Source organism: Cygnus atratus, chromosome 1 (assembly GCF_013377495.2).
Source record: "Cygnus atratus isolate AKBS03 ecotype Queensland, Australia chromosome 1, CAtr_DNAZoo_HiC_assembly, whole genome shotgun sequence".
In the NCBI taxonomy this organism is placed as follows: domain Eukaryota; kingdom Metazoa; phylum Chordata; class Aves; order Anseriformes; family Anatidae; genus Cygnus; species Cygnus atratus.
This window is the reverse complement of record NC_066362.1, coordinates 184,132,766-184,146,501: the sequence shown is the minus strand read 5'-3', so window position 1 is coordinate 184,146,501 and position 13,736 is coordinate 184,132,766. Positions and strand designations below refer to the sequence as shown.

Here is a 13,736-nt window from a genome sequence, read left to right as displayed (position 1 = left end):
AAAATAAAATTTGTTTAAATAAGCCAGGAATAAGGGCTTTCATTAGAGAGCAGTATAAGAGATTACTAACTGTGATAATAAGTAAATCTAAAATACTAGATTTATCTTGGTGGTCTTTCTAGTACTTCTTAGTCCCCTCGAAGGACATGAATATATTCTCATTAAATATATCTACTATTATGGTGATCTACTATTATGACCTCAAGGTGTGAGCAGTAGTGGAATTTACTTAGGTAGAGTACTGAACACTATTTTTTTTTGTGTCTAGGCTTCTACTGTCTGACTGGATTACGGAAATTAGCTGCGACTGCATGCCTAACAGATTCATAATCTCTGTATTTCTGCTTTCTGTTATCTGCAATCTCTAGCATAGGAATTTTCATAGCAGCTTGGTAATAAGTTTTAAGTACAGATTCATGAAATAAAAGACTTTTTTTTTTCTTTTCTAATTTCCTCAAATCTTGAATGTCAGAATCTTTCTTGATTTTGAGCTTTTAGCAGATCCAAATAGGATGTGAAAACTTTCTTCCCCCAAAACCTCTGCATTGGATTTTGAATGCCTTCCTCTGATATTTTCAGTCTATCTGGCATGACCTGGACTTTAACTGCTACTACAGGTCTGAGTTAATTTTACAACAAAGTTTTTTACCAGCAGTTAACATAACTACTTTTTCTCACTTCGGATTGCCTCTGAAAGCCTATGACTCAAATTTGATTCTTAAAGTAATCAAATTGCCTGACGAAAACATTCCCAAGGCCACCAAATTGCAACCATTGCCAGTTTTAGAAGTCTAGCTGCATTTTTCTCCTTTCTACTGTTATATTTACATGTGAAAAGAACAAACTGTAGCAATCTGCTCTTGCAGAATGAAAGTAATCTACTTACCAAAACCAGTAAATTACTACGATGTGAAATGTTTTCAAACCCATGTAAAGAATTTATTTGTTCTTTTAATTCAGTTCTTCTGCTAATTGACAAAGAAATGGAAGTTACTGACCCATGTATATTCAGTGCATCTCATAGAAACTTTTTGGAAGAACATTCTGTCAATGAAAGTCTAATTGTCCTTCAGGACATCTTTCATAGCTGGGTGAATGTAGCTCTTCAGACTCAGATTTTACCATGTGCTTTTCTTACCTCCAGTCTTCTGTGGTTGAAGACTCCATATTAAGGAGTAACAGCACTCTTTCAACTTTAGTTGAACACAACACATTCCATTTTTAATTTTTCTCCACTCTTCTTATCTTTCATCTCTTCTTGACTGCAGGAGTCTGTTCTCCACTATGTGTATGACTAAGTGGAAATATATAGCATTATTAAATGAAAAAAAAGTGTTTAATAACATTTTTTAGTGGAGTAAAGAAGCCCAGACTGAACCAAATGTGTCAAAAAATTGCAAGATGAAATTCTATTGCTTCTACTGAGGAAGGTGTTTTCTAACAACACTGAAGAAAGGTGTCTAGGAAAGGAAGCCAAGTGCTTGGCTGGAATCAAGGGCCATTATTTCCTCAGTGCTGCAACTATTGCAGCCTAGAGTCAGGAGATCATAGTATAGAGTTAGAACTGTTCTCTCCCACTCTTTCACTCATGCCAGTAGGAGGCATGACAGGCTTTTAGGCAACGGCCTCTTGCAAGGTGAAGACGTGTTAAAATGACAGGTAGATTGTGAGAATCTCTTCAGTATAGGTGATTCCTGGTCTTTCACAGTTAACAGAATAGCTCAGTACAGATTATAAAAATAAAGGAATTAATTTCCAATAGCAATGTATTTTTAATATAGTAAAGTATTTTTTCTCATCTTTTTATATTGCACTACTTAAATTTTGCCACTAAAAATGTATTCTTATTATATCATATCAAAATTATCATAGATGTTTTATGTAAATAGTAAGATTTGTGCAAAAGAAACAAAGACTTATGTATGCATGCACTGGCTGTTCCGTATCCATATAAGCACAGTGAGTTCTTCAACAGGCCTTATTTTATGTTTCTCATTTTATAGAGTTACCTTTGAAATGCACACAAAAAGTATCATTATGGTACAACAAACTGGAAAATTTGATGAGTTTCAGCATTGTGCAAGGTACAGACAGGGGTTCAGAAACACCTAATGAAAGCACTGTATTAAAAGCCAAATGCATTGTGAGAAGTTCTCAAATATACCACTAAACATCGTATCAAGAAAAACAACTTGTTAAGAATTCCATCAGCCAGCATATTATACGTTTCCAGTTACATAATTAATTTTGTTTTTCATAGCATGTATGCTACATCATGACATGATTTTTTTCTTATCCTTGTATGCCTTAAGTGTATATCTCCCTATGTCTTTGTGTATGAACATAAATATTATCTACAATACGCAAACTTTTGTAGCTGAAAGGACTATGCATAATGCCCAAAGAGGGTTTTGTTTGTGTCTCTTTTGCCGTATAACACAAATCACTCACTCCCGTGTCCTCAAAAAAGTGGATCATGCTCATGCTGTCAGATAGCGTCTCAGCTCCACTCTGAATAGAAAATATTGCCGATGCTTGCGAATTTAACATAAGCATAGCATTTTTGCAAATATCCCTGCAGTTGCATGGAATTTTTTTGCTCTCTGGCAATCTTTGCAAAGCAGAATGAAAGGCATCACAAACACCACACTGAAGCTTAATGGTAGATGAAATAAAATACTGTTCTCCTTTTTCCTTTACTACTGCTGCTAAGATTTCTGTGACTTAACTTTCCTTAATATACACACAAGCTTTCTACCTGGGACAGTAATTACCATTCACCTATTTCAGAGACAAAGTAATGGAAATCTTGTAGAAAGTCTCTTTGAGCTGTTATAGTCATAGGCTCTCAGACTCTGCTTTATCTTCTGTATTGCTACTATGTCACTTTTTATCTGCTAGACAGTATTAAACAAAGAGCTTTTATATCTGCAGCTATTTTTGTGTTAAAAAAAAAAAAAAAAAAAAAAAAAAAAGTGTAGAATTCTGGCCCCAGTCAAGCAAATAGAAAAATTTTGGTTTTAATTTTGCATTTTAGGTTCAGGAACTAGGAGCTCCTTTTTTCACAACAGCCTGGCCCAAATAGGATCACTGTCTTTTGTGACTAGAGTATAGCCCCTTAGCAGAGCTAAGAGTTAAATGCAAATATCCCAATGTGAGGGCCACACTGCTGTCTCACAAATGTGAATATCCTGTGGGCGCTGCCCTTTGTCTGATGTTGCTATAGGCATTGATCTACACAGAAATAGAAACAGTTCCTCCCACCAGTTACTGTTGTTGCTGAAGTGAAAATGATGTATGCCAGTTCTAAAGATGTGGTGATCCATGTGAGGGTGAAATGAAATTTGCACAGAAAAAAAGAATCAGAGCAGCACACTGAACTAGTTGGGACTGCACAGTAAAAGACAGTGTAATTAAACGTAAATCTAGATATTTTGATAAGATTATTATATTGACAAATTTATCATTTATGTAAAATGGGGGCTATCCTTTTAAGAAGGAGTTATAGAAGACATCATGTCATGTATAGGAGATTTTGCCTGTGTAAAGACTGCATAAGATCTTCCTTCCATATGTCTCAAAAGAGCAGAATTTCATTTGAAATGATTAACATTCCAGAAAACAAAGATCATTTCAGACATTTTGGCAAATGGGTATCTCAAGGCTTTTGAGTCTTTCTTCTGCAAATAAGTAGTCTTGATAGAAATTAAAACAGTTATTTTACTATGGGAATTTGGATAGTTACTATAAAATCATTTTAAATTTACTTACTACACCTTCATTTTCTGATCTAGAGAATTAATTTTTTTAGCTGTCCACTCTGTAGCAAAACTTTAAGTGGTGAGGGAGAATATTGCCTTCTAGCAAAGATATGATTGACCACACTTTGGCCACAGAGAGGAAGAATTCAAAAGTTAGAAGTCAGTCCATAAAACTACAGATAAATCTTTTGTTTTAAAAATCCTGAGGTTTGAACCTGTCTCATGGATTGGACGCTCTAATTTTTAAACATTAGGTAAAGTTTAGAAAGGTTGGTGTAGAATACCCCAGTACAGGAGCTAAGATCAGGTTTCTCACATGCCAGTGTATTACCATTAGGCTGCTAGCATGCACCAAGTGTCTGTGTTTCTAAAGAGTGTTTTGTTTCTCCCCAAGGCTTTCTCATTGTTAGCTTTCTCAATTAGAATATTTGTGAGCTGGAAGCTAAATTAAGGCTAGCATATGTGGGCACGGTTCCTCAGTACAGGGTGTGCCTTTGTAGAAGCCTGACAACTTTGATACTGTCTTTAGGCTCTGCAAGCAGATAGAGTCAGAACATGGCTTTTCCTGTAGAATGTGTGCTTGTTTTAAGTATTTCAAACTTGAAACTAATCAAAAACTTTCAAGACAAAATCCAGACCTGAATGTTGAGAGATTCCTTGTTTTTCACGTATGTGTTATCTTTTAAAAGTTTTTATCAGATTCTATTTTAAAAGCATTGAATATATTGTTTAACAGAATTATTTCATTTTTTCATTATCATTTCACACATATTTAAATTTAATCCCCTTTTGCTTCTTACCTTACTAATTACATTTTTTCTATTGAAACAGTTTGATTGCCCTCTTCAGTGGCCTGTCTTAAGAAACCTTTGCTTACATGTGAATATTTTGAATTAATGATAAATGAAATTCCTTTTTGCTGTCAAAACTAAATTGTAAAAATGCATTGCATGGCTTTGAAAATCAGTACACTCTATTAGCAGACCTGTCAATATAAAAAGTGCATTCCATTTCCACCTCTTGCTCTAATAACCTTTTCTATGTTACTCAGAGGCAGTTCACATAATCAGAGTATATTGTCAGCTTACAGGAGTTGGGGAAGCATGAAATGAAAATCGCGTTAATATTGATCCAATTCTCTTACTTGCAAGTGTCCTTGATGTCCTTTCCACTGAACAATAACTGTTGGTGTGATGTAGTTGTTTTCCTGTTGGCTATTACTGTACTTTAGTAAAATGGTTGGAAATAGGAATATTTTATTGCTCTTAATTATTTTTCTTGTGTATCATCTTTGCCTGTTTAAGTGATCCACATCACATCAGGAAATTCGGTTTCTTTCTGCAATTTATCAAACTACAGTATCCACTGAGAGGCTACATTTCAAACTGACAGGGATTTGTAAAGGTCATCAGTCGTGAAATATGAATCCATTCTCGTGTGTACAAGTTACAGTGGCAAACTACATCTTAATCCAAATATAAACATTTGACTGGTTTAAGTTCCAGTTAGAAGGACTTCTTCTAGTTGCAGTCAGACTGAAGACTGACCTTCAGATGTGTGAAAATGCCTTATAACATCTGTTAGACTGGTCATATCCTATTCTGTCACCCTCTGACTCCTTGTGACCTGTATTGAATCAGTGCAGGTTCTTTCTCACAAGCTCAGAACATCTGAAATCTCAAATAAGTATAATATCTATGACTTCTAAAAATTAGTTTCATACCACTCAGAATCTTAGTTTTCCTATCTGTAAACTAAAGGAAAAAAAATAAATAAATAAAAGTGCCCAGCATGGTAACTTCATCCTTATTTCTATACAGGACCTTTTATACTGATACACAACCATTTAACCACAACTATTTATTGTTAAAAACAATTTAAAAAAAAAAAAAGGAAGAAAAAAAGAAAAAAAAAGTCTCTTTTGAGAAACGTTAATTTTGTCCTTGCTCTTATTCTCAGTCTCCTCATCATTGTCAGTCTCATTGTTGCAATGCAAAACACCTGAGAAGTTATAAGAGTATAATGTATCCAACAATAAAGTATTTATTTATATATTATTCACCTAGAGAAAATCATGTGGTCAGATAACAGGTATAAAAATTAGACATAGAGAAAAATGTTTGGAATGTCTCAGATGAATTTTTCAGGTATTTATCTATTACAGAATATAAAAATATGATTTGTTTTTGCTTTTAGGTAAAAAGTAATTTCCAAAATAAATACATGCAATTTTTAATTTCTACACAATTTCTCCAGTTTTTCCCCTTGTTTCTTCAATGATCTTTAATAAGGAAAATATAATTTAGATCCCTCTGGCTTTTATTAAATCTATTAAAACCAGCCCTCCTTTAATAAGAGTCACTTCTCTGATTCTCCAGGGAAACTAAATTATATGCCAGTCAAAGCTGCCAGTTTCAGAAACACATTGCAATTTAAATCACAGCCCCAACAGACACAGGTGGGGACAGTTCATCAAAATATGCCAGCAATGTTCTGCTCCTCCAAGGCTCTTGAGCAGACGTAGAGATACCTGGTCCCTTCTTCCCATGGAGTGAACTCAGTCCTAGAAGGGCTGGCTCTGAAGCCATGCAGAAAGATATTGGGCCAGAGGGAGTGGTTACCATGTCGATTATTTAATCTTGCTGGGTTTTGAAGAGGTCAGTTTACAGACTGCCAAGCAGCTGCTCTCCATAAATGTGACCGCTGTGAGGGTCCCAGTGCCTAATCGAGTTAGTAAAGATTAGCAATGAAAGCAGGATTTTAAACTGTTTTAATATATAAAGCAGGAAGATTATCTCCTGAAATGTTTTATAAGTATTTTCAAGTATTAATCATATCAAATGAAAAATAAATAAATAAATAAATAAATAAATAAATAAAGGAGGGGGTAGTTAATAGCATTGCATTTTAATTTAAGCTTGGCTGTTCCTGTGAAAGTTACAGTTTGTATAATAAACACACACAAAAAAAATCTTCCATGAAAAAACAGCACATTCAAACTCTGTTGATAAATTTTACCTGTGACATAATTTCATGGTTTACATCATCACCTGTGAGGTAGTCTCCTGTGAGGAACTAATTCTGAATTCCTTTATTCAATAGCATGCTAAAAACTACCTTAGGTTATTATAATTCAGGAAAAAATAATAATAATAATAATAATTCTACAGAGCAGGGCATATAAGTGACCTGTAAGAGAAGAAAAAGCAAATTTATCCTTAAAAGTTTCTGAGGAAAGCTAAGCTTCACAAAAACTGTACTTTAGATTCTATAAAAGAGAGTTTTTAATTAAATGCAGCATTTTACTGTAAAGAGAACAGACTTTACTTATGTCAAAATGCTCCTTTAGAAGCCACATAAAACTGTAAAAGACAATATATGAAAAAGCTTTCTTATAGAAAAGAAGAACACCGCCCCATGGAGCAGATTTCCAGATGTTTGGAAACATTAGAATTTCCTGTCAGTATATTTAGGTAACATTAAAATGAGGTTAACTTTCCATTCTGCCATCTCTCTTCAAAGATCAAAGAGCGCTCACTGCATAAATTGCCTTATCGGTAATTCGTTGAAGTAAACTATGGAAACAACTTTATAAGAAGCAGTAGTCTTCTTTTGTTGGTTACAGTATTACCAAGCAAACTTTTCTTAAAATTAACCATGTTATTACCTAACTATAAGTACACTAAGTACAGAGAGAAAAAAAATCAAACGCTTTTGAATAATAAATGCACAGCAGTGAAGATGGAAGCAAAAACTCCCTTTCAGTATTCAACAAAATCATAGTGATTAGTGTAAAGTCTAACAAAATCAACTTACATAACAGAAGTGTAATCAACAATATGTTATTTTTGTGCTGCTTATTTTAAATGTATTTAGGGATACCGTTTATGGGTTTCGACACTAACAATATCTTTGAAATTCAGACTGCGACCTTAGAACCTGTTGTGACCTACAGCATTTATTGATTTAATTGAAAACTGAGAAGCAAAAATTCAAATATTACAATAAAAACAACAAAATATTTATTTAAACATTGCATATATTAGATGATTCTAGAAGCTGTAGCTACTAAATAACTTGAGATCCTCCTGTTCTTGGGAAATTATTAGATTTTTATTTTCTTTTTGTTGTTGTTATTGGGTTTGTTGGTTGTTTTTTGTTCTTGGTGGACATTTTTTTTTTTTGGTCAGATTAATAGTTTCTGTTACTTTTTAAGGAAAATTAATGCTACCTGTAATTAGTAAATTTTTGGCAATGCTATACAGGTTTACCATGCAGCTCACATAACCTTTCAGATATATACATATCTTTTCATTGAAGTCAGGGTTTTGTAGACAAGTGCTAGTTGCTTTCTTTGATTTCTGTTAAAGATTAGCTCTTTTTAGTTATCCTGAAGCCAGTTTTTACCATGCAATGATCAAGATGATAACAGGTGTAACAAATGATGGATAAAAAAAAAAAAAAAAAGAAAACTTATTTAGTCTTATACATACATTCTCTTAAAATACATTTAAGACAGAACCTTCAAGTTTCAAGATATTAGGGCACTAACTTCAGCGGGACTTCGGTGAGAGCTGTCTTATTCCTTTAAGTTCTTTTCAAACTGCTGTTTTAAGAAATATTTACCTTCTTACTTCATGGTTTCTTTCTAAGTCCCAGTCTGGAAAAATATCCTTTAATAAGGAGCTTGCTTCTTTGAGCACTGATAGCATCTGCCAGTTCCAATTCTGAGCACCCCAATGTTAAAATGTTGCTTTCTTCAAATTACATCTAATGTATTTTTTCTTTCTTTTATTTTAAAGCATTTGAAACATTTTCTAATTAGACTTAGGAACTGACATTAATACAATTCCGTATTATATTTTAAAAATAGAAACTCCGTGTATCTTGAGAGCAGTTTGAAATGAAGTATCTGGAAATGAATTTCATTTCATAGTAATTTTGCCATGACTTTAAAAAATAATTTGAGTTTTGATTTTCTACAAACATGCTGAAATATCAAATATTCATTTATTCATCACTCTTTTTTTATATCCTTGTTAACAATAGTAGACATAGTTTTATGTCATAATTTTTTATTCAGACAAGTTGTTTTTCTTTTTACTCTTATTTTGAGAGCTCCTCTTATTTTATAACCTTTTTGAAGTCATCTTGAAATATAAAAATAGAACATCTGTGACAGATCTGTTTTGAACATATTTCACGTTTCAGGATCCAAGGAGATCTGGTGGTCTGTGGTATTCGCTTGTTAATTTCTTGATGAATGGGTAGAAAGGCCAAGAAGTGCACTCAGTACAGCACGTCTTCTGAAGATAGATGATCTCAAATAAATTCTATTCCCAATCAGTTTTTGATTTGTTAGGTGTTAAACCATTTCTTTGTAAGGACAGTGTTTACAAGCCTTGTAATGAGACAGCCCTGTGAGACCTTACTCTTCTTGCTATAATTTTGATAAATGGAACTCTAATTCATAAAGGATATAGTGATTGAAGGGCAACTCTGGGTCTCGTACACTTTCATTTAGATAAATGTTTAGTACAGTACAGCAAAACTGAGGTGCACTCAACAAAGTGATAAATTTAAACAACAGCCAAACCAGAGCCTTTTCCATCACGAGAAAGAAGCGCCATTTACTATATTTCTTTTAGATAAATGTATGTTTAATATTATAAACCAGAATGGCTTTTAGAAACATTTGTCTTGTTGCTAAGCTCCAAATTTGCCAAACTAATTTAATGCCTTCTCCTCTACCACATTTCTTACACTGGTGTATAGTAATATTTCTGTAATCTGGTAACTGGAACCCTCATCACAAGAGATTTAAAATACACTAAATTTCAGGTTCTTCTGCTGATGCATCTTAGTCATAATGTGAACTTTTTTTCTTGTGACTTTATCTCTTTGTGCATAAATAATTTGAAAGGACTGTCACTAATCTAATCAGTTACTACAGAAATGGTTGAAACTACGATTATTCTGGATTAGTACTTTTGAAGTAATTTATTTGAAAATTATCACATCTTATAAAGCTCAGAAACTTCCATAATGCTCACTAAAGCTACCAAAAAGGAAGACAAACATATTTTCCTGCTTCCTTCCTCCACCGTGTTAGTTCAGCTCAGATCCGGTCTCCTTCATTGTCAAATGCTTCACACTAGGAGCTATGTCAAATGATGCTAAACTCCCTTGTAGTAAGCACAAGAAAAAAAATTCCAATAGTAGTTAAATTCTCAATACAGTTCTGATGTAATATAACTAAAAGTCTGTTACAGCACATTACTCCTTTATGTTTTCCAAAATTCCTACAATTCTTACTCTTTTTTTGTGAATTGGGAAAAAAAAATTAATTGTAAATTGGGTGAACAGTTACAGTTAGTTGCACTGAATAGCGTTAGTATTTAGCACTATTTTTTCACTCACTATGCAAGTGAGGTAAAGATCACAGCTTAGTAATTAGAACACAGCAAAAATATTGGTATACCAGCATATATGTCAGCATCAGTAGTGCCTTTATCACTATCAGTAACAGCATTGTCCTCATGGAGAGAGCAACAATTAGGAAGACTAGAGATGCTGTCCTTAATTTTGAGCTTAATGAAAAACTGCATGTTTTTCTTCTTTTTTTTGTCTTAACCATGTTCTGTAGTTTCAGAAATAGCAATTTGGATAATAGCAATAATATAGAGAAGGTTATTTTTAGACTGTTTAAAATGTGAGATCTCAGTTTGTGGTAGAGTCTGATATCAAGTGGCATGTTAGCAGTTATCTTCAAACAGAGTAAACACACTAAAGGTAAAATATGCCTCCAGAATTTTTATTTATATGCTGTGATTCTTCTGTGCGTGAAGTAATTAAAAGACTCATATAAATATGAGTGGGAGATAAAAACATAACACCTTCCCCACTGTTTTTAATAACAGAACTGCCTGACACATCGATTCAATTCCATGCATGTATCTTCACTAATCTGTCTGTTTACTATATTCAAGTTAGTTGTCCTGTATGAATATGAGGCCATGAGTTTTAATGCACTTTACCTCATCACTTTACATCTGCCATAGTAGCACTCATCAAGCTCAGGCATTATGGCAAACATTCAAAATCCACACTCACTCAGTTTTGCATGGATTTCTTCTTATGGATGTAGCTTAGCAGGAAGCAAATTTCCAAATTCTGATACAGACAGGAGTGATTAGATCTCATTTTTTATTTCTTATAGCAGAATTGAAGATGTCTAGGTTTTGTACAGTCCAAGGTGAAGATGCAGATTTTTGTGTTAGGAAGAAAACAGAAAGCTTTCTATCCTAAGGACTACTATGAGTCTGTAGGACTGAAAATAAAACTTTCTCCCAACAAAGAAACACTGTGCTTACCTTCTTCTTACTCTTTATTGAGATTACCAGTCTCCTACTCAACCTTTCTGTCCCTCCTATCTCCCAAACCAAAATCATGGCAGATTTTGAATTCCCAAAAGTATCTCCTTTACTTAGAGTAGGTGGTTTGAGCTCTGAGACACCAGTCAGAGTCAGAATACCAAGAAACCAAGAGACACTCCTGCTGAATTTCTTGCGTGTTGAAAATTAATAGAAAAACATAGAACATAGAGCAAAAACTAATTATTAACAGCAGGAGAGTCTTTGTGAAACAGTTTGTAGCTTACTCAAGATATATTTTGACAGACAGACTAAGGCTGTGTATTTTGTAGACCTTGATAAAGACCTTTTCCAATACAGATGTTTCATTCTGTGTTTTTTACTAGACTGTGGTTGTTTTAAATACTGTTCAGCTAAATTCACAACACATAACTTTTTTAGGCACTGAAGAAGATGTAGTGAAGTCCAAGAAAACTTTCCGAAGTCAAGCTGTGGTAAATCAGAATGCGGAAACGGAGCTTATGCTGGAAGGAGACGATGATGCTGTCAGTCTGCTCCAAGAGAAAGAGATTGACAACCTTGCAGGTAATTATGATTTTTCATTACAACTAAGATAAAAGTCTGTTTTTAACTTGTTAATTCTGAACCTTTGCAGTTATTCTCTTAATATTGACAGCTAAGTATACAATTACACTGAGAACACAGTCTTTATTTTCTAGATGTAATATGATGTCCTGCGTCCATGAACTAGGGGAACGGATTACAGTGCCCATTGTACAATCTTTCACCAGAGGTGTGAGAAATAACAATACCTCAAGTGCTCTTATGACTGCCTGTGACTTTTTATTGAAAATTCTATAAAACAGGAACATCTTTTTTGTTGAAACAGAAATGAGGGTTAATTCTAAAACTCAGTGTTTTGTGAGTCAGTGTGGCTGTGATCTTTCATGACCTAATCCCAAGTGCCACGCAACTTGTTGAGAAACATCTGCACTCCTACTGGCACCCAGTGTTCTCATTCATCGGTGTGTGAAGGGGAACCTGAGGTATCAGCCCAGAAAGGGAATAAGTTACCTGCTGTAAATAGGGACTAAGAACAAATGAGACTGTAAGCAAGGCATGAACTTCATTAGGTACAATATGAGTTGGGAATGAGAGACCCTTTCTAGTCTTTTCTCCTTTGTGAAGGTCTGCAGTGAGGTCTCAGTTTTATCCATGTTCCAGCAGGTTCTGTTAGAGCTCCGTCTTGAAAAAATATTATGTTTCCTGGGGAAGCAGTCTGGAAAGAAAGGCATGCTGAAAGTTGAAAATGCAATCTCCTCTCACATGAGATAAAAATGTGAGAACTGTGAAATGCAGTATGGATTTTTTAGGTTAACTTACTTAGGAATACCTTTATTAAATTACTCGATTAAGGGGAAGTTTTTTGATGTCTGAGGATTTTTTTCAGTATAATTGAATTTCTACAATAGCTATCTTTGCTCCTGCATTTTCTTCTGATGCCATAGTGGAAATTTGTAACAAAGATAAGATCATAAATGGATATTTAAAAAAAAAATGCCTAAGTGAAATTTAGTCTCATGCTTTGAAACTAGAGCAGAGGGCGGACATAAATACTTTTATCTGGGAGCAACCTTCAGTATATGATTATCATAGTTAATATGTCAATGTGCTTTCTCAATCTGCAGCTAACCATTGCTGAAACACTTGTTTTAAGTCAATAAAACAGTAAGGCAAGCAGGACCATTAGTGGGATAATTTGATCAATATCCCTTTCTCCTTTAGAAGGGAAAACTCAGTACTGTTTTGGCTAAGTTCTCATATATAAGAGCAATGCTTCCAGCCAAAAATGTATACTGTTGCTATAGCTTACAGGCTGCAATAAGCAACTACATTGAAGTATGTATTAGAACTCCAAAGAGGTCAGGAAAAATTCTTGCCCAGTCTGGAAAACCTCACAGTCAGGCCCCAAGACTGCCATTTCATTCAAACGGACAGATGTGATATAATCCTTATAGTTACATCCTTCTGAAAAAAAAAAAAAAAAAAAAGTGTATATTTCAATGAGTCCTTAAGTATTTCTGTGCAACATACATCTTACCAGAGATCCCTATGTAGAGGACATCCCCTGCGCCTTTAGAACATAGAACAGTAATTCTAGTCCTTTGCTTTTACCGTACAAACTGTGGGGTAATGTAGGTATTAGCAAAACAGAAATGATAGAATTTGAAACAAGTCAACTTTTCAAATATTGACAGTCTGTCCTAGCAGTGTCAGTGTTTGTGTTTCCAATCAACACTAAGAAGAGAAACAAGGTGCTTCCAAGTCTGGTGAGGTGACAGGATATTGGTGCTGTATGTGTACCAAAACCTGTGAACTTCTCAAAAAGAACCCACCTTCCACGACCTCATTTTTACTATCAGATTAATTGCAACCTTTGCTACTCAACTCTTGCTTATATTTGAAGTGGAAATAATTCTTAAAGTTAATGATCCCACCCAGTATCATATGTGTCTCCTGTAAATTTTACCAACCAATCGGTGAGAAAAACTAAATCCCTCCATACCCTCTGTCTGTATTGCTGCATGATTTTGTATAGAAT

General features: G+C 34.2%; 1 protein-coding gene across 1 annotated transcript in view; it reads left to right on the top strand.

Moving 5' to 3' along the window:
- Positions 1–13,736, top strand: part of NBEA (neurobeachin) — a 516,634-nt gene that overhangs the window by 331,944 nt on the left and 170,954 nt on the right. The window contains exon 39 of the mRNA XM_050714797.1: positions 11,576–11,719. Within this exon, the coding sequence (XP_050570754.1) occupies positions 11,576–11,719 (144 nt within the window). The remainder of the gene's footprint in view (positions 1–11,575; positions 11,720–13,736) is intronic.